Source organism: Dendropsophus ebraccatus, chromosome 2 (genome assembly GCF_027789765.1).
Source record: "Dendropsophus ebraccatus isolate aDenEbr1 chromosome 2, aDenEbr1.pat, whole genome shotgun sequence".
Lineage (NCBI taxonomy): Eukaryota > Metazoa > Chordata > Amphibia > Anura > Hylidae > Dendropsophus > Dendropsophus ebraccatus.
The window spans coordinates 22,334,971-22,354,470 of NC_091455.1; the positions used below are offsets into that span (position 1 = coordinate 22,334,971).

At 43.8% G+C, this 19,500-nt stretch overlaps 1 protein-coding gene across 1 annotated transcript in view; it reads right to left on the reverse strand.

Moving 5' to 3' along the window:
• The window catches only part of MAL2 (mal, T cell differentiation protein 2), a 35,687-nt gene extending 17,020 nt beyond the window's left edge, over nucleotides 1-18,667 (reverse strand). Inside the window, exons 1-2 of the mRNA XM_069959845.1 lie at nucleotides 18,444-18,667; nucleotides 899-1,069 (exon numbers count right to left, since the gene is read on the reverse strand). Of these exons, the coding sequence (XP_069815946.1) occupies nucleotides 899-1,069; nucleotides 18,444-18,572 (300 nt within the window). The 5' untranslated portion in view covers nucleotides 18,573-18,667. The remainder of the gene's footprint in view (nucleotides 1-898; nucleotides 1,070-18,443) is intronic.
• Between the last annotated feature and the right edge of the window lie 833 nt (nucleotides 18,668-19,500).

Sequence of the window (19,500 nt, forward strand, 5' to 3'; positions counted from 1 at the left end):
ATACATACAGTACGCCTCTAATTTTAACAGTAGGATTTTATTTTGGGGTACACAGGACTTTTTGATGTCTTTTTATCACTCTTTTTCGGGTGTGATTGGACAACCCAAAATATTTAACAAGAATAGAAAAATAATGAATGTAGGCAAGCTATTAGGAAATGAAAGGAACAGCGACAGTTCACCATACCGGCATATATTTAATCATCACTCAAATTGTACTTGGCTTATCTTTAGAATAAAAGAATTCTAAGAATTTACTTAACCAAATACTCAAAGATAGTCCTTATGTCCTTATTATATCAAGGAGGTTGCTGTAAAGAAGATCTGTACCTACCCAAGTGAGATCCAATGAACTTCTCTAGAGATGGGCTACATAGTCTGTGTTGGAGAACTCCTTGCTATGGTTTACCCTCAAGGTCTGTATTTGGGGTTATACAGTATGTCTCCTAACCAAAACCTTTCAAATGATGGATAAGGGAACAGCTGTTAATACCCAAGTGAGATCCAATGAAAAGGTGACTTCTCCAGAGTCGGGCTACATAGTCAAGATTCAGGAGTCTCTGTTGGGGAAGTCATTGCTATGGTTCACCCCCTAGGTCTGTGATTGGAGTCATATAGCAATTTCTCCCAACTTATCCGATAGCTGTGTGACTAGATATTTGCCTTTTACAATATCGATCTATTTAGTTTCTCAACTTTGTCTGGAGGTTGTGGGGTAGGTACTGTTTTTCCATTAAAAAAAACAAAACAAAACTTATGCAAATGAGTGCACCTCCAGAAGGAAGTCTCTTTGGAGGACACTAATTTGGTTAATATGACAAATTATTCTTTCTTATAATAAATACAGTGGCAGGAAACTACATTACAAAGTATTATGAGTATTACTCTTGATACTTACCACAAAGTTCCAGTTCGTAGGGATCATGTGAGCCAGACCACAGAGGAACACACACAGGAATAGGAGAGAGCCGATGAAGGCCGTTACTGATACAAACATCACCCATCCTTGTACGACGGGCACCGGCACGTTAGAAGCTGCCACCAAAATCCAAACAAGTGCTCCAAAAATCTGCAAGACATTAGATATGAACATGAAAAGTAGTCATAAAGAGAAAGTCATATTATAGAAGTAGATTCGAGAGAAGCTTTATGAGGCAGTCACCCCTATTAACTTCTTAGTCTTATACAGTAGGTCAATGCTCTTCAAATTGTTACCCTTTAATTATTGGGCATAGCATTGAGTAGAGATGCCGAACTGTTTGTGTTCAGCAATGTTCTCTGAACCCGAACACTTGGGATTTGACTGTGGTGGCTGCAAAGGTTGGATGCAGCCTTTAGGAGTCCTGGAAAACTTAAAGCGTAACTATAAAATATTTTGACCTTTCAGTTTTAGTTAGCTTAGGGCATGATAACAATTTTTGCAATATACATTAATAACCTAAAATGAACAGTTTTTTTTAAATACATGAGGCTGATTAAGCCCTTACAGCTGTGTCTGGCTCTGAGTTATTTCTGCATTCCTGCTGGACACGCCCCCTTCCTGCAGATCCGTACTTGGTGTACAGACTCTGACAGCAGCATCAGATAACAGCCCTGACACACACATAAACAAACCCTCCTCCCCTGCCCCACCTCCTAGCAGCACGCTCTCCCCCCTCCCCTCACAGAGATCACATAGCAGAGCTGAGGGTGTTGTGTGTGAGGAGCAGCGCAGGGGAGGAGATGGATGGAGGGACATCCCAGCCATGACTCCAATGTGCTGCATGAGGGAGATTGGGTGAGTCACGGAGGGAAGGACTACAAGTCCCAGCACAACACAGCTGTAGTCCTTCCATAGTACATAGAACATTCACTATCAGAGGTCTGCAGCAGGTGCCCCCACCTCCATGGCTGACATTATCCTACAGTGTAATGAGAGCAGATGACTGTATCTAATCCCACTGTGTGTGATACCATCTGCTGGGGCTCTGTATCTAATCTTACATTGTGATACTGCATGCTTGGGCTCTATCTGATCCCTCTGTGTGTGATACATCTGCTGAGGTGCTGGTCACTGAATGGAGGGACCCAGCCAGGGAGATGAGGGATAGGCCACGCCCACTTTCTCTCAGCCAGAAGAAAAATTCATTTATTCTTCTGAGCCAAACAACTGGGGATATCTCAGCGAGCGTACATGCTATCAATGCAGTTTAGGGCTCTTTTTAAAGGGTAACACGTGGGCTTTTTATTTGAGAAATTTCATTTTTTGGCTACTGAAATTATAGTTACGCTTTAAAGAGGATGTACCATCAGGTACATCCTCTTTAATCTGACCTAGGGATAGATCGGCGCCGCCACGGGGAAGCCAGTGTCGCAGTCCGCTTTTTGAACCGCGGCCCGGTTCCCGTGTACGGCGCCATTTTATCCACGGGTCCCGGGCCGGAGCTGAAGCACGGGAGGCAGGCCAGCTCGCCCTTGGTGGGTGCAATCCCCCGCCCCTGTATGACGCGGCTCCATTGATTCTTATAAAGCCGCATCATTGAGGGGAGGGAATTCCCTCCCAGTGGGGGCGGGCCGGCCCGCCTCCTGTGCGTTACACCGGCCCGGGACCCGTGGATAGAATCGCTCTGTACACAAGAACCGGGCCGTGGTTCAAAAAAACGGACCGCGGCACCAGCTCCCCGTTAAGGCCCCATTGAGGGCAATGGTGACCACCCTCTTTGACTATTTATGGACATCATTGGAGTCTGTGGATTGTGAAGAGGGTGGTCACAACAAGAGGGTGTGAGACTGAGACTCCCCTCATGGCGAACTTAGTGTAGTGATGGTGCCCATACATTGACAGCCTAGGCCACCATTAGGATATCAGGTGCTGAAAGTCATGGCACCAATAGCTAGTCAATAGGGAGGACTACAACATAATGACACCCGAATATCATGAGCAGCAGTTGCACATGGTTGAGGACAGGACTGTTTTCTTAAAGAGTCTATAGGGGAGATTTATCAAACATGGTGTAAAGTGAAACTGTCTCAGTTTCCCCTAGAAACCAATCAGATTCCACTTTCATTTTACAAAGAGTCTGTGAGGAATGGAAAGGTGGAATCTGAGCCAGTTTCACTTTACACCATGGGGGAGATTTATCAAACATGGTGTAAAGTGACTGGCTCAGTTGCCCCTAGCAACCAGATTCCGCCTCCCATTTTCCAAAGAATCTGTGGGGAATGAGAAGTGCAATCTGATTGGCTGCTAGAGGCAACTGAGCCAGTTTCACTTTGCACCATGTTTGATAAATCTCCTCCTATATGTCTACTTTACGGGGTTGCTCCCTTGCTTCCCGGTCCTCCATTTCCATATAGATGGGGTCTAATTTCCTTCCAAAAACTTGGTAATGTGGCTGTTTCATTAGGGAACGTGCTAATTCTCATGTGCTGCATTAAGACTTAATTAAAGAGTTTGTCCAGGATTAGAAAAAACAGTTACGTTCTTGCAAAAAGAGCGCTACACCTGTCCTCAGGTTATGTGTGGTATTGCAATTACTCTTCATTCGCTCCAATGAAACTGCTATACCACACCCAAACTGGAGACATGAGTGGTGCTGTTTCAGAAAATAGTGGCCATGTTTTTCTAAGCCTGGATATAAGCTCTTTGTGTTTATTAAGGCCACATTATATGTCTGTCAGTTTCAACCCAGCGAGGAGCTAAACATAGAAGAAATAGCACCCACGTGCTTACTTGACCTTTCATACAAGGAAATGATTCACATACGTCAATAGTTGAGACCGGCAAAATAAGAAAACAGTTACCAGACCAGAAAGGTATCGGCCCGTCAAATGACACATATATATCTCCATGTTTACAGAGTAACGTAAGCACATCAGTCATCTAAAGTATAGACAAAATTTACTACACATCTTCTTGGGAAGATCATTTTAGATTTTTTTTGAGCATTTACTATAGAATCTGGAATGGGTATGGGGAACCTTTGGCCCTCCAGCTGTTGCAAAACTACAATTCTCACTATGCCTGGACAGCCGAAGCTAAAGCTTCGGCTGTCCAGGCATAGTGAGAATTGTAGTTTTGCAACAGCGGGAGGGACGAAGGTTCCCCATCCCTGATCAATATCCTACATTCTAGTAACAAAATGTCACTGGACAAGATTGTTAGAAGGAAGAAGGAAATGGTATTCTGTCTCCATCACCATATATCTAAATGTGTAATATAGAGGGGCAACGTTTGTCCATTTGAGAATCCCAAGATTGGGGGGACCAGGACACAACTTTCATATTTCCCTATGGAAAACAAGAACGCAGAGGTGTTTAACGGTAAACAAAAACAAAAAACAAAAAAAAAGGGTGACTATCTAATGTCTATCATGGTTTCCCCACTGTTGAAGAAGAGAAGGATTGGCCTTGTTGGATTTCATCTGCCCAATACTCTTCTTCAGGAGAAGTCTGGCACTGGATTACTCTTCCCTCTCCATTCAGAACATATAAGAATTCAAAAGTATACAAAGCTGGTGGATCAATATGGCACGAATCCCTCAGGGCTGGACCGATTAGATGGATCTCTGGTGCTGCACCGGGACCCAGATGGTAGATGAATAATCATCGTTGGATGCAAGGTGTTTCAAGGCCCCCATTTCCCTCTTCATCAGGCATTGCCCAGGTGACTGGGCATCAAAGTTAGATCGCTAAAAGAAATTTGTCAATAATAACATGGGAAAAAAAACTGTGGCCAGTATCTAGTCTTATTGGCTACTGTTTGTCTATCCAGGTCAATGGGGTCAGTGCAATCATTAGTGAAGAAAGAAGGTTAAAGGGGTTGGTAAACTCAGATGTGTCCCATATACGTATACATAGTATAATGCTTTAAGTAAAATAATTTACAATTTAATGTACTGTTTTTCTCCCCCATGGACTGTATCACTTCCTGGTTTCCTCTCTGATCTGTGACCATGCTGTTTCTGTACAACTCTTCCCCACAATCCCCTTTGCTTACAGACACAGTGGAGACCAACTGCCAATACTAATTGAACCGATCATCTGAGCATGTGTGACCCACCCAATGGCAGGTCGTAACCAAGGGAAACAAGTTATCAAACATAGCAGGTCCATGGAGGACTGGTAAGTCTACTTGTTAATATAATTCTTCTCGCTAAGTGAAATGCTGTCCCTTCAGGTTTCAAAGAAGTGTTTTAAAAAAAAAAAAAAAGTCCCATCAAAGTGTCAGTCAACAATTTTAGGTCAGGGCCTGCCCTCTAGCTACTCTTATCGCTGTCACACACTTCCGTTATATATGTTATCTTCCATCTCATTGTCAAACTCTAGAATATACCCTGCAAATTGAGTAAAGTGGTGAATATATATTAAAGTTATCAAACCTGCTGTCTATTCTACTAAAATTGGCTTTCAAAAACAGTGGCGGCTACCTCAAAATCCTTCAACATTATTCACAGTGATGGTCTGTTTCTTTTAAGAAGAAAAAATTGGGCGTGTTAAAATGCTACATTCCCAATCTATCTTTTTCCTACAGCTGAGAAAGAATCAGCAGTCACCCGTCATTTTAACAAACTTTGCACAGATAATAGTACAAGCAATTTTTTTTAAAAAAAGTGTAATATATCTTATCAGACAAAAAAAAGCTTCCTTCTCCTGTAATTAAGCATCTTTCCATTCTCCCTTTCCATGCTAATTTGTCATCAACTTGGCAACAGCTTCAGTTTACTGGTTACAATTTGTAGCAGCTCAGGGATTAGATTACAAGCAATACAAGTCTATGGAAGTGGAGGAGGTAGATGAGAGGGGAGTGCCTGGGAACATACACACTCTGCAGGGAGAGAGACAACTAAAAGACAACTTGCAAAACAGTAAAATGCCAAAAAAGATATATAATGGCCAGATATAGTGCTGCTCCTTACGTACACACACTCAACTTATCCTAAAAAGTCACTTGAACTTACACCCTCTTGCTTAATAAGTGCCCTTAAAGGGAACCGGTCATCACTTTTACACTGCTTGAATGACTAGTAATCAGGGCGGTTCCTCGTTGCCTCTGCCTGCTTTGCTAGTATAGATTGATTGATAAATTTATCCCTGTTTGGGTAACTGAAATGTTTTAGAGCCTGTGGGGGAAGCCACCAAAGAACACCCCAATGACTAGTGGTTCATGAAAGTGAAGAGAGGTCCCCTTTAAGGAAACAAATTATTTTCTGAAGAGAAACAGATAGCTGATCTCAGGGAGACCAGCCAAACAACAACACTGCCGGCTGCTAGTGAAAGCGCTCAATGTAGTCCTAGGTGCATTGCCCCCTGGGAAACATATGCAAAAGAAGAGCTTGTGGAGCCTCATCGAAGAGTCTCAAAACACAGGACTAGCCAGATATCCCTTCGGGAAGGACCCAGCCAGGGGGTGGCTACTGTAAGGAAACCACCAAAACCACCATATTAAGTGGCCCTATAAGTCAATGGAATGACAAGGGAAAAACCAAGGCTACGTAACCATCCACATACAGCTGTTTCAGAGTGTTGCCCCTCATCAGCGTGGAGCAGGATTCTGGCTAGGTGGGAGCAATGCTTAGTAGAGCCATAAAAGAAACAGTCCTGTGTTTCGAGACTCTTCGATGAGGTTCCACGGGCTCTACTTTTGCAAATTATTTTCTTATCATTTTCATATCTGCAGTAACCAGTGTTCAGCGGACCTGGCCTCTGGTTGTTTCCATGTTTTTCAGGACTCTCTAGACTTCCAACTTCTGCAGCCATGGGGAATCAAATGCCGAGCGTTCTGGTCTCGTTTGGAGCATGTTGTCCACTCTACACGTCAGTAACCTTTCCTCTATAGAGGTAACTGGTTTCCTTCCTAATGGTTCATGGATGAAAGTTGTTTATCTACTGGAACCGCCATGGACAAGCAACAACGCATTAGAAGTAGGTGCTACTAAGTACATGATGGATGACGGGCTTTCTTGGTGCCAACATTCCGCTCTGGTCATCATGCCTCCATGGTAGGGCCTCATTCTTTGGTCGATCAAGTAACAAAAGATCAGATATCTGGACGTGTTCCAGTGCCCTATGTACACACAGCTGCCTTTACCGTACAACTTGCACAATGTTTTGTTACCTGGTTTTCTGGGCAGACATTTTATACTTTTACTTTATGAAATACAACCACATTGTAGGTTTTGTTTTAGCAACTAAAAGCCAGGCCATAAAACAGGGAAAGGATGGCTGCTTTGGGGTTAGGGAAGACTTATGAGAATACAGTGAGTGACAATGGGTAGACGTGTCCTGGAAATTGGTCCTATGCTTTATCATACGTCAGAGTATTAAAAGACTTGGACACCTTCATATTCGTAGTAAAGAGAAGACGATCTCCGCAATAAGATAGATGTAACAAACCACATGAATCACGAGTGAAGACACTCTTCATATAGTTACTGGGAACACTCCAATGGATTGCGTCAACTGGAAAAAATCCTAGGGGATCAGTTATGGTTTCAGGTTCTCCAACCATCTGACCCATTTAGAGGAAATGTAGTATGACATGGTGTCTATTAAAGGGGAACTATCAGCAGGTTAGACGGATCTAACCTGCTAATATGTCCCTATTGCAAAGGAGCCAACTTACCTTCCTTCTTGGCATTGTTCCGATGCAGTTAGTAGTTTGCTCCATGGTCTGGTAGGAGCACTGCCCGCCCTCATAGTGCCGATCCAGCCCACCCCGGTTGGTCCACTGCATTAGTTATAAATTAAAGAGGAGGGGCCGGCCGGGGGTGGATCGGCATTTTGGGAACGGACAGTGCTCCTAACAGTCTTACCAGACCGTGGAACAAACTACTAACTGCACCGGAATGGTGACGAGGAGAAAGGTATGAGACATACCCTCCTTCCTCCTGTGCAATAGGGACATATCGGCAGGATAGATTTGTCTAACCGGCTGATAGTTCCCCTTTAAAAAGGGTAAGCAACCTTGTGATTCATAGTCGTGGAATGAAGAGAGTGTACCGATGCTTCGTTCTCTCTCTATGAGGCCTCCAAACATTGCTGATTTTATAGATGAAATGTCCCATGTGCGCAATAAGAACAATACAGAGAATAAAATAAGTGGACGTGTACATGTTTTGTATAGATGAATGGTGGCCTTAGAGTAATTTACACTGGTGGAGTCATGAATTCCCTGTCCAACACAGCGAACGTACTGTACACCATGAATCATTCTCGTATGTAATGGCAATCAATGGTAATATACAGGACATGTGTACTGTGAGTCCATAATACTTTCCCCTGGGCATTCCTCCGTGTACTGTACATAGACATTTGGTGATAAGCTGCTATGTAGTTCATCATTAATTTGCAGCATTGATTGCTGATACAATGAATGGGAATGGGGCTCCAAACAGCTATATATCTTTTTATATGAGCCACAATCCACACTGTAGACTTGTTGGAGGGTTTGCCGTAAGTGTCCCTTATAGGGAACCTGTCAACCTGGCACCCGGGGCAGAACCCACACTACCCCTGGATAAAGGATCATATACCTACCCTCTCCTGCCAGTCCAGCTGTGGAGAAATTGCCACCCACTCAACATGGAAATGAGTAGAGATGAGTCCGATGTCCATAGGAAATCATTGCTCCAGGGATTTCCTATAGACATCTCTGCTCATTTGCATATTGGGTGCGCAGATGAGCGGGCGGCAATTTCTCCGAGGTGGGACCAACATCCAGAGCGGGACCACCAGAAGAGGGCACGTATATGATCCTTTATCCAGGGGTAGGGTGGGTTCTGTCCTGGGTGTCAGATGTCAACTGTTTTATCTTTAAATCAAAGAAAGTGCTGAGTGTATTTGCCGAACTGTTCGGGTAGTCGGCCCAACACTAATCATGGGCTCCTCGCCTGCTTACAGCTAACGGAGGTGGCTAGGAAGCCGAAAATACTCGAACCCAATGAGTTATGTAATTTCCAAAGTATTTCTACATTGTACAACCTTCTTCTAGTCCAGGGTTGAACAATTTTTTGCTCAAGGGCCCTCTGGCATTGCTGTCCTTTTTTAGGCCTGCAGTCAGAGACCGTGCTGATTGGCCTCCACATCAGTGATTGTGCTCCTGCATGAGTCTCTATGGATAGTATTTGGCAGATCTGCAGAGTTCTCCTGTGAGTAGGAAAGTTAACACATATTTCTACCATAGTGCCTCAAACCAAAGTCTCCAGTTCACCTGCTATTTGTAGTGACCTTAAAGGGACAGTGACCAAATATTCCTAGTTCCATGCTTACAAGCTGTATGTACATTGTGCTATACAAGACTGTATGATTGTTGAACTTTTACTGTTCGGTAAAGTTTACAGAATCCTAATGTCAGAAATCATCCACCTGCACCTTGTATCACTGAAACATCTCATTGACATAGGGACAGCACAGTGACTGGTTAACACTGTTGCCTCGCAGCATTGGGGGCCTGGGTTAACATCCCACCAAGGACAACATCTGCGAGGAGTTTGTATATCCTCCCAGTGTTTACTTGGGTGTTTAGACCCAGACGGATCCCTAGAATGCAGATGTGCCTAATGGGGACAGGGACTGTTATTCCAATGAAAATATTTTTCTTTAAGATCAACTGGGTATCAGAAAGTTATATAAATTTTGAATTTATTTTTATTTAAAAATCTCAAATCTTCCAGTACTTATCAGCTGCTATATGTCCTGCAGGAAGTGGCGTATTCACCACTGGACAGAGGCGACAGCAGAGAGCACTGTGTCAGATTGAAAAGAATACTTCCTGCAGGACATACAGCAGCTGATATGTATGGGATGACTGGAGATTTTTAAATAGAAGTCAATTACAAATCTATATAACTTTCTAAAGGTGAGTTTACCCGAAACGATAATTGGCCCGATCTTACGATTAACGATGTCGGAGTAACGATATTTTTTTTCATAACAATCAGCGTTTAGACAGTACATTTTATCGTACGGAAAATCATTTTGCGATCGCTTAAGCCTATCTCACACATTGGTTAAATCGGCGAACGACTGTTCACACGGAACGACCTGCGAATTTTTTGTGAACGACGAACGACGATTTGAGAATATGTTGAAAGATCAAAATGAACGATTTCTCGTTCATCGTTTGATCGTTCGCTGCGTTTACACGTACGATTATCGTTCGAATTCGATCGTTATCGCGCAAATTCGCACGATAATCGTTACGTGTAAACGCACCTTGACACCAGTTGATTTGAAAGAAATGTTGTTTTCTTCTGCCGGAGTGCTGCAGAATAAGTTAGTGCTATATAAATTAAGGAATTATTATTACTGACAAGGAAGTGTGTGGTACACTAGGGACCATATGACATACACTACATGCACTGAGCTAGACCTACCCAATCTATGTGTCATACAAGCAAGATCAGCCAGTCACAGAGAGTAGGAGGAAAACCACTCACTCTCTCCTTCTCATCAGTTGGGGTCCAGATCCCAAAAAATGTCAAAAATTTCTAAATTGATGGGTCCACTTTTTATAGGTTGGTACCCTGTGCACTACTTTTTGACGGCATTCCCATATATTGTATTGTCATACAGTATACAGATAATAGTCATACCATACCAAACTGAACTCAAGAACAAGGGGACACAATCGGATTTTAGTTAGGGAAAAAAAAAAAAAAAAAAAATCAGAAGAAACATGAGAAAATATTACTTTACTGAAAGAGTAGTAGATGCTTGGAACAAACTTCCAGCAGATATGGTAGGCACATCTACCATAATGGAATTTAAAGGGGTACTCCAGCAAAAGAATAATAAAAAAAATAAATAAAAATCAACTGGTGTCAGAACGTGCCAGAGATTTGTATTTACTCTCAAGTCTTCCAGTACTTATCAGGTTCTGTATGTCCTGCAGGATTTTTAAATAGAAGTAAATTACAGGTCTAATGGACTGGTACCAGCTGATTTGAAAGAATTTCCCCTCCACAGGAGTACCCCTTTAAACATGCCTGGGATAAACATATATCTATCCTAAGTTAATAAGAAAGGATTTGCTAAAAGGGCAGACTAGATGGGACCAGGTGATCTTTTTCTACCAACAGTGACAGTTCCATAAATTGCTGAAAAAATACATACAGTGACATGAAGTTATATAATAGGCCTATATCACGGTTGAATAATTCTGCTATATGTTTAAATGGAATCAGTCACTAGGTTTATGCTGCCTTAAGTGAGGGCGGTATAAAAGAGTGACAGAAATGCTAAACAGATCAGTGGACTACTTACTTTTGTTCAGCCGTTCTCCTAATATGCAGGAGAACAGAATTCTCCTGCAGCTGCTGGACAGTTAACTGCCAATTAACAGCTGGTGGGTTTTCTGCTTCTCATGAATATCCAGGACTACTGGGCTCATGCACATAATAGAGAGGACTACTTATTGCCCATGTTATTCAGGAGGAGATCTCTGGATCAGCTGCACAGAACAATGTAAGTGATACATCATTCTGTTCAGCTTCTCTGTCACTAGTTTATGCTACCCTGAGATAGGACAGAATAATCCTACTGACAGAATCTCTTTAAGGTTTACAGTAATCGCAAACCTCAGACGGTGACTTCTTTACACATCACACATCTCTAGGGCCGAGATGACCTCCTAACAAAGGTCAGCCATGTATACAAGCCAAAACTAGGCAATGTACAGTGCTACCTCTTTGACAACTATTAGCACAATGGTACACACACCCTGCATGCCAGATAAGCAGAGAGAATAGCGCCTCAGTCCTTATATGTGACAATATGTACACAATGAAAACCAAAACACTCCTTAACAAATATCCTCCTACTATAAAGCACTCCACAACTAGTTAAACCGCCTATTGTCTGCAAGACTTGCCCATAACAACCAGGATTCAGCAGGCAAGCCAAGGATGTGTACTGGTGCCCTGCCCTGAAACGCTGGCCGGGCCCCAGATAGCAGATTGTTACACCGCGAGCAGGTCAAGGATGTGTGTTTTTGGTTATTTTTTTGTTTTGTTTTGAAAACAACAAAGAATTCTAAAAATATGCAAATAAAAGAGACCAAACCTTCCGCCATGACGCAGGGGATTTATAGCTCTCCGTGGCATTTACTAACATTGTTTTCATAGTGAAGACACCGAGCTCTCTGCTTCTTTAGAGAATATCTGACATTCACCTAAAGGCCTTATTACACGGGCCGACAGTGGGGAGCAAGCGAGCGCTATTAGCTACTCATTACCCAGGTGAGTCTGGGGAGGGCCGGGGGGAGCTGCGGGGGGGGGCTGCCCGGGTGATCACTGTATCGTCCGGGCAGCCCATAGGCTAAAGTGGCGGTCTGCTGCCGCCGCTCCTGCCAGGCCGGGCGGCGGCAGCACATCGCTGCTCTATGAGTCGTTTGTCTTTCAACAAACGACTTCAACGATCAGCCGACATGAACGATGTCGGCTGATCGTTGCCTCCTATTCCATGGGACGATTATCGGCCGATTATTATAGGACCTTAAGTCTTGGGAGGGTGAGGGTACTATTACACGGAACGATAATCGTCTGAATCGACCCGATTCGGGCGATTATCGCTCCATGTAATAAATACAACGATCAACAAATGACAATGATCATCGGCTGATCGTTGATATAGGTTTGGACCTATTTTCGTTGGGCGCCGACCGCGCACTGCTATGTGTTATAGCGGTTCGCGGCTGGCGACTGACGATATACATTACCTATCCACGCTCCAGGGCTGCTGCTGCGGTCTTCTTCTCTCCGGGTTCTGCACGCTCTAGCTTCAGAGTGGCCTGTCAGCTGACAGGCCACCCGGCCAATCACAGGCTGCGGCGGTCCTGGCCTGTGATTGGCTGAGCGGCCAGTCAGCTGACAGGCCACTCTGAAGTTAGAGCACGCGGGACTCGTGGAGAAGAAGACCGTAGCAGCAGCCCTGGAACGTGGATAGGTAATGTATATAGTTAAGCAAGAGCTGCAAGGACATCGGTAACGATGTCCCTGCAGCCCTTGTTTAACGATTATTGGGCCGTGTAATAGGTCCAGTAAACGAGCGCCGATCTAGCAGATCGCTGCTCGTTTACAGGTATTATCGGGCCCCCATCGGCCCATGTAATACCACCCTAAGGGACACTTCCCCAAAATTGTTACATATGAAATGACATTCAAACAGTTCAACAAGACCAATCTAAACAGTAAGGGTCCTATTACACAAAGTAACGACTAACAATAAACGGTCGCAGAACGATAGTCATTACTACGATCGTTATTGGGATCGTTACTATGATCGTTTACTCCTTCTGATCCCAGCGATAACGGTCGAATTCGAACGATAATCGTACGTGTAAACGCAGGGAACGACGCACGATAAATCGTACATTTTGATCTTTCATCAGGTCATGAAATCGTCGTTCATCGTACGCAAAGAATTCGCAAATCGTTCCGTGTGAACAGTCGTTCGCCGATTTAACCAATGTGTGAGATAGGCTTAAACGATCGCAGTGCGAATATTCGGACGATATATCGTACCATCTAAACGCTGATCGTTATAAAAAAAAAATTCGTAAATCCGACATTGCTAATCGTACGATCGGGCCAATAATCGTTACGTGTAAACGCAGCATAAGGGTCCTTTTACACGGAGCGATAATTTGCCCAATCGAACGATTAACTATGTGTTTTTGTATAACGATCAGCATTTAGATGGAATGATATATCATTTGAAAAAATCGTTATTGCGATCGTTTTAAGAACGCTTAAGCCCATCTCACAGATAGGGTGAATTGGTGAAAGACTATTTACACGAAGCAATCTGTGAATTTTCAGTGAACGACCAACGACGATTTAAGAACGTGTTAAAATTTATCGTTCCTCGCTTGATCGTTGGCTGTGTTTACAAGAGCCGATTATCACTCAAATGTGATCGTTATCGTGAAAATTCGACCGATAATTGTTCTGTGTAAAAGGACCATTAATCAACGATCAACGACACAAGCGATTTTTCGATCGCTGCCTGCAATTACACAGGACGATTATTGTTTAAATTCGAACGATATAACAAGTTTTCACACGATAATGGCGCAGTGTAGAAGGACCCTAACTAGTAACTCTCCCTCCTCACTGTTCTCCTGCAGAGGGACTGCAGCACAGTTTCCCTCTTCCCCCTTCTTCTGCCCCCTGCAGAGATACAGCTGATTCAACTTCCTCCTTATTGTCTTTCTGCTGAGAGTCTACAGCAGAATGTTCCTCTGCTCTGCCCCCTGTTTTGTTGTTGTTACTGCAGCTACATCTCCCTCCCACCCCTACACAGACAGATTTATCTAGCAGATTTTTTTAAGCCAAATCTTAGTCATTCCTTTATGACCAGCTCTCTGTTCATAATCTGTTCCTGGCTTTGGCTTCAAAAATCTTTCAGATAAATCTTTCTGTGTAAATGCACCCTTACTGTGTTCCAGCAAAGAGACTGCAGCTGCATCTCCCCCCAACCCCTCCTCACTGTTTTCTATGTATTGTTCACACTAGGTACATTTTGCCCATATATTGCAAGGCTGAAAGGTGATTGGCGATTAGGAGATGCAACCAGGTGATGAAAATTTCAATTGCGTTCATACATCAAAGAGTTTCGTATACACCTGCAATGTGAAAATCTATAGAAGCTGTATATAGATGAAACTTTATATGACAATCACAACCCCATAGTGTGTATCCATAATATATTGCTTATTAGTTGCTATGGGCTAACATGATGTCTCATGCATGCAGCGTATTACAAGGTATTCTTATACAGGCACTGGTGCACCATAGGGACTAGTAGGGACTCCTTGTGCCACCATACATATGTGGTGTCCCACTAGGGGTGGTGTTACTATTCACACCCTTCGTAAAAGTCTGTATTTTTTGTGGTCTTATTGCAGCTACAGTATTAATAGAGATGACGACTAGATGTCGCTGTATTGTATAACAGTGGCTGCTGAAGTTGGATAAAGCCCTAGGCTATGTGGAAAACATGGATATAGTCATTGGCTGTATCCATGTTTTCCAGACAACTATAAAACTTTATCCAAGTTCAGCAGCCCCCGCTAATCAAATACCGAATGTTCGGGTTCGGATCGACTCGAACCCAGTTCGCTCATCTCTAATCGGTACTTTCTTCTGTCCTATCACCTCTCTCCTATCTGCTCTTCTGTTGCACTCTTTCCACCCATCCACAGCACACCTTACATGCTGGTTAGGAAGTTAGTCCATTGGGGGAAGAGGAGTAGTTTTAGTTGAGCTTTGGTGGAGAAAGGACACAGCTCAGATAGCTCTCCACAGTGGTTCTACCTGGGCCCTTGCCCTCTGCCAGGTCCCTTCTACAGAAGAGTCGTAGTCTTTGTCAGTACCCCACATGGGTAGGACGCAGGACAGAGCCCGCTTACAACATTCTTTCTTGAAACAAAACTCAAGCTGTGTGATGCAGTGCTAAACCTTTCAAGAGAGGACTAGCCATCAGATCACCTCAACCCACTCCCAGGTAACAAAAGTCTGGGGCCTGTGTCACCCATTAGTACGGTTAAGCCAAAGCTGGTGGGCAGAAGGCAGTGTGAAGACTAGAGAAAAGGTCAATACACAGCCACAGGTTGTGTTCTTCTTCTACAAGTCTTCTTCTATGCACTCCAAACTACCGGCAGAGCACATTACTACTTGGGTTGAGACTCTCACGGCACTCTCCACTACGCTATCTCAATACAACCTTATCAACTCTCTTACATCCTACTCAGCACTTATCCCACAGATCTGGTGGTTCTATGTTTGTGTATTTATTGGAACTGTATCAAGTGTATCTTAAGATTCGTTGTATTACCTGCTGCACATTTACGAGTAGTAAACCAAGTCAACTGCAACCTTGGGACACTTCCCCTTTCTGTGGGTGGTGGGTCCTACCACTATTCGGGAGGGTCATTACACCGCTCTGGCCTCTTGTGACAAAAACACCTGTGACTATACTATGCAAAGGGACCCTGCAGCAACCTGACAGGACACCGACTACAGGGGAGAAGGGTACAACCGGCCTAACATCTTAAAAGCAGGCGTGCCATCACACCTGTGCGCCCACTAGGCACTGGCGTCATGTGACAAACCCTTAAGGTACGGCTGTAGCTCGGCCATCCACCGTAGAAGTGGCGTGACACTTCCATCTAGCAAGTGACCGGCCGTCCCACCACTACAACATCATCCAGGGGCTCACCACACAAAGAGTTACAGGACATCATCCAGCACCGGTCACAGTACAGTCCCAGCCTGACACTACTCATAGATGCTTTTATGAGCGGTAAAAAAAGTGATGAATAGACGAGAAGACATTGAACTTTATTCGGAGGTGTTTACAGTACACGGCCGGCCTGCAGGATCTCCATGTAGGGATCTGACTCCTGACACAATACAGCAAGGAACTGAATGCAAAGATCAATTTACACCACACACGGATGAACCATGCCAAGATAAATAACCTGCACCTCCTTCCTTTCATATACTATCAAAGAATGCATTGTCACATTGGGAGACTATAGGGCAAGAGCTACAGCTTATATAACACATCTATGGGAAATCCTTTTACAAGGAGATATAAGTTAAAGGGCTATTCTGGCAAATGAAAAAAAAATTAATATAATTTTATTAAAGAAATTTTACATTGAATGGCTGCAGTAAGGGGTAATGCTGTCCCTCTGCTGCCACCCATGGCTGAGCCAGGAACTGCAGGAAGGCAAAAACTCTGGTCCTATCGTAGTTACATATTACTAAAACTGTTGCATTCACATACTGAACTTCCCCTATGTCTATATAATACATATTATCATTAGAATAGACATTACACTGGGGGAAGCTGTCTGTGTCACTAGTGCTGCAGCCTCCCCTAATGTCTATATAATATAGTGTAATGTCTATTATAATGGTAACATGTATTATATAGAGATCAGGGGAGGCTGCAGCACTACTGACACAGACAGCTTCCCTCAGTGTAATGTCTTTTCTAATGGTAACATGTATTATATAGAGATCAGGGGAGGCTGCAGCACTACTGACACAGACAGCTTCTCCCAGCGCAATGTCTATATAATACATATTAGTATTAGAATAGACATTAAGGGATGTTTTTACAGCAGCACTAGTGATATGTAAATGTTCAAAGACCAGGGCTTGTGCAGTTCCCTACATTTTTATCTATCTATGTATAATGGTTAAATGAAAAAGAGATATTTTCTGGAATACCACTTTAAGGATATAGCCCATGTATCTTGTCCATGTGGAGCACTGTATGGTGAGGTGCACCATACACCAATGCCCAAGTTGGCCTAATGAGGTATACCCATTTATGATATCCTCCGTAGTGTATGTTCACACTGTATTTTTTCTTTTAGCAGACAATCATCAGCATATGTTACAGCAACAGCAAAGACTATAGGAAATCTCATCCACTCGCTGCAGCGAAAGTGCAGGGCCATACAAACTCCATGGAGAAGCTGCCCTGGTAGGATTTGACCCAGGACCCCGGCTCCAGCGATAACCCCTGAGCCGCCCAAACTGTAGGCTTCCCTGACCACTACAGATTTCTCTGCATATAAGTCAGGGTGTCCCCTTACCTTACCCTGCAGCTGGGGTAGGGAACCTTGGCTCTCCAGCTGCTGCAAAACAACAACTCCCATCATGCCTGGACATCCTGGGAGTTGTAGTTTTGCAACAGCTGGAGAGCCGAGGTTCCCTACCCCTCCCAACTCCTAAACTTGTAAGGAAAGCCGCACCCTGCACAGCTGACTGTCCACAGCTTTACGCATCAGGCCATGTTCCCACATTCTGGCACCTATTTCAATGGGAATATTTGCCCAAATTCACATTTGTTTCTTTTGGCGTGAGTTTCTAACTGAGCATGGATAAGCGACATGTGTATTCTGTGCAGAGAACGTGTTCACAAAGCAGCGTACTAAGCATACGTGCATGGCATATAGACACTATGCAATCAGATTCTACACCAAATAAACGTGCATAGACAATGGGGTGTCTGAGGGTCCCCAGCCAGGAGGGGCTCACCGTCATTCAATGTAAGTGCAGCACAATGAAAACCTCTCAAATGCATGGGCTTAAAGGGGCTATCCAGGATTAGAAAAATATAACAAAACAGTGCCACTCTTTTCCACAGTTTATGTATGGTATTGCAGCTCACTTTGCATTGAAGCTGTAATACCCCACACAACCTGAGGAGGAGCTGTTCTTTTTTTTTTTTTTTTTAAGAAGAAGAAAGCAGCCATGTTTTTCTAATCCTGGATAACCCCTTTAACCCAGATGTGTTATAACTATGAGGCCCAGAGCACTGACAGATGGACCAGTGTACAAATACTGCGGATTACCCTAACACGTACAATGCAGGCGATAAGACGAGAACAGGATCAGAGTATATTGCTGCTAATCCTGCAACAATCTGCAGTGCATACTTACAATTTCCAGGCAGATAAACGCTCCGGAGTACGTCCTAAGCACCTCCGGTCCAGTGGGTAAGCCTACCGAGGCTGCGGGGTAGGACATGGCGGCAGGGCTGGGCACCGGGGGGACTCCTTGTTCAGCCATGCTTGCTTTGTTTGTGTGACAATCAGTGTGTCAGGTAGCAGCGGCATTCACTGTGCACTGTCAGGCTGGTGTACCTGAGGGAGTCATGTGACCTGCAAACAGGTACAGCCCCGGCCCTGGCCCTGCCCAACCAGACTGAATGCTGGCTTAGATTCCAGCTATGGGAAAGAAGGACAGGGTGGGAGAGGTGAGACTAGCTGCACATACAGGAGCCAGGGGATGGGAAAAATCTCAGGAATTGGAGGGGAAACAGGTGCCAAATGGCATCAGGTGACGGTAAAAATATGCAAAGTGTGTTGACCTATCATAGGTCAATTAGTGTAATTTATTCTGCTTTTATTGTTAGATATTTATTCGTATATGTCTGCATGCATGGAGCATAGATGTGCACCTGTTAAAGGGGGTTATAAAAAAGATTAGAAATTTTTTTTTTTTGCAAAAACACTGCCACTCCTATCCTCTGTTTGGCTGTGGTATTGCAGCTCAGTTGCGTTAAAGAGGAAAATCTTTGTCTTTCAAATCGACTGGTTTTAGAAAGTTATATAGATTTGTAATTTACTTCTATCTAAAAATCTCCAGTCTTCCCATACTTATCAGCTGCTGTATGTCCTGGAGAAAGTGGTGTATTCTTTTTGCTCTCTGCTGCCACCTCTGTCCATGTCAGGAACTGTCCAGAGCAGGAGCAAATCCCCATAGAAAACCTCTCCTGCTCTGGACAGTTCCTGTCTTGGACAGGCGTGGCAGCAGAGAGCACTGTGTCAGACTGGAAAGAAACCACCACTTCCTGCAGGACATAAAGCAGCTGATAAATACTGGAAGATGGGAGATTTTTAAATAGCACTAAACCACAAATCTGTATAACTTTCTAAAACCAGTTGATTTTAAAGACAAAGGTTTACACCGGAGTACCCTTTAAAGTGAATTGAGC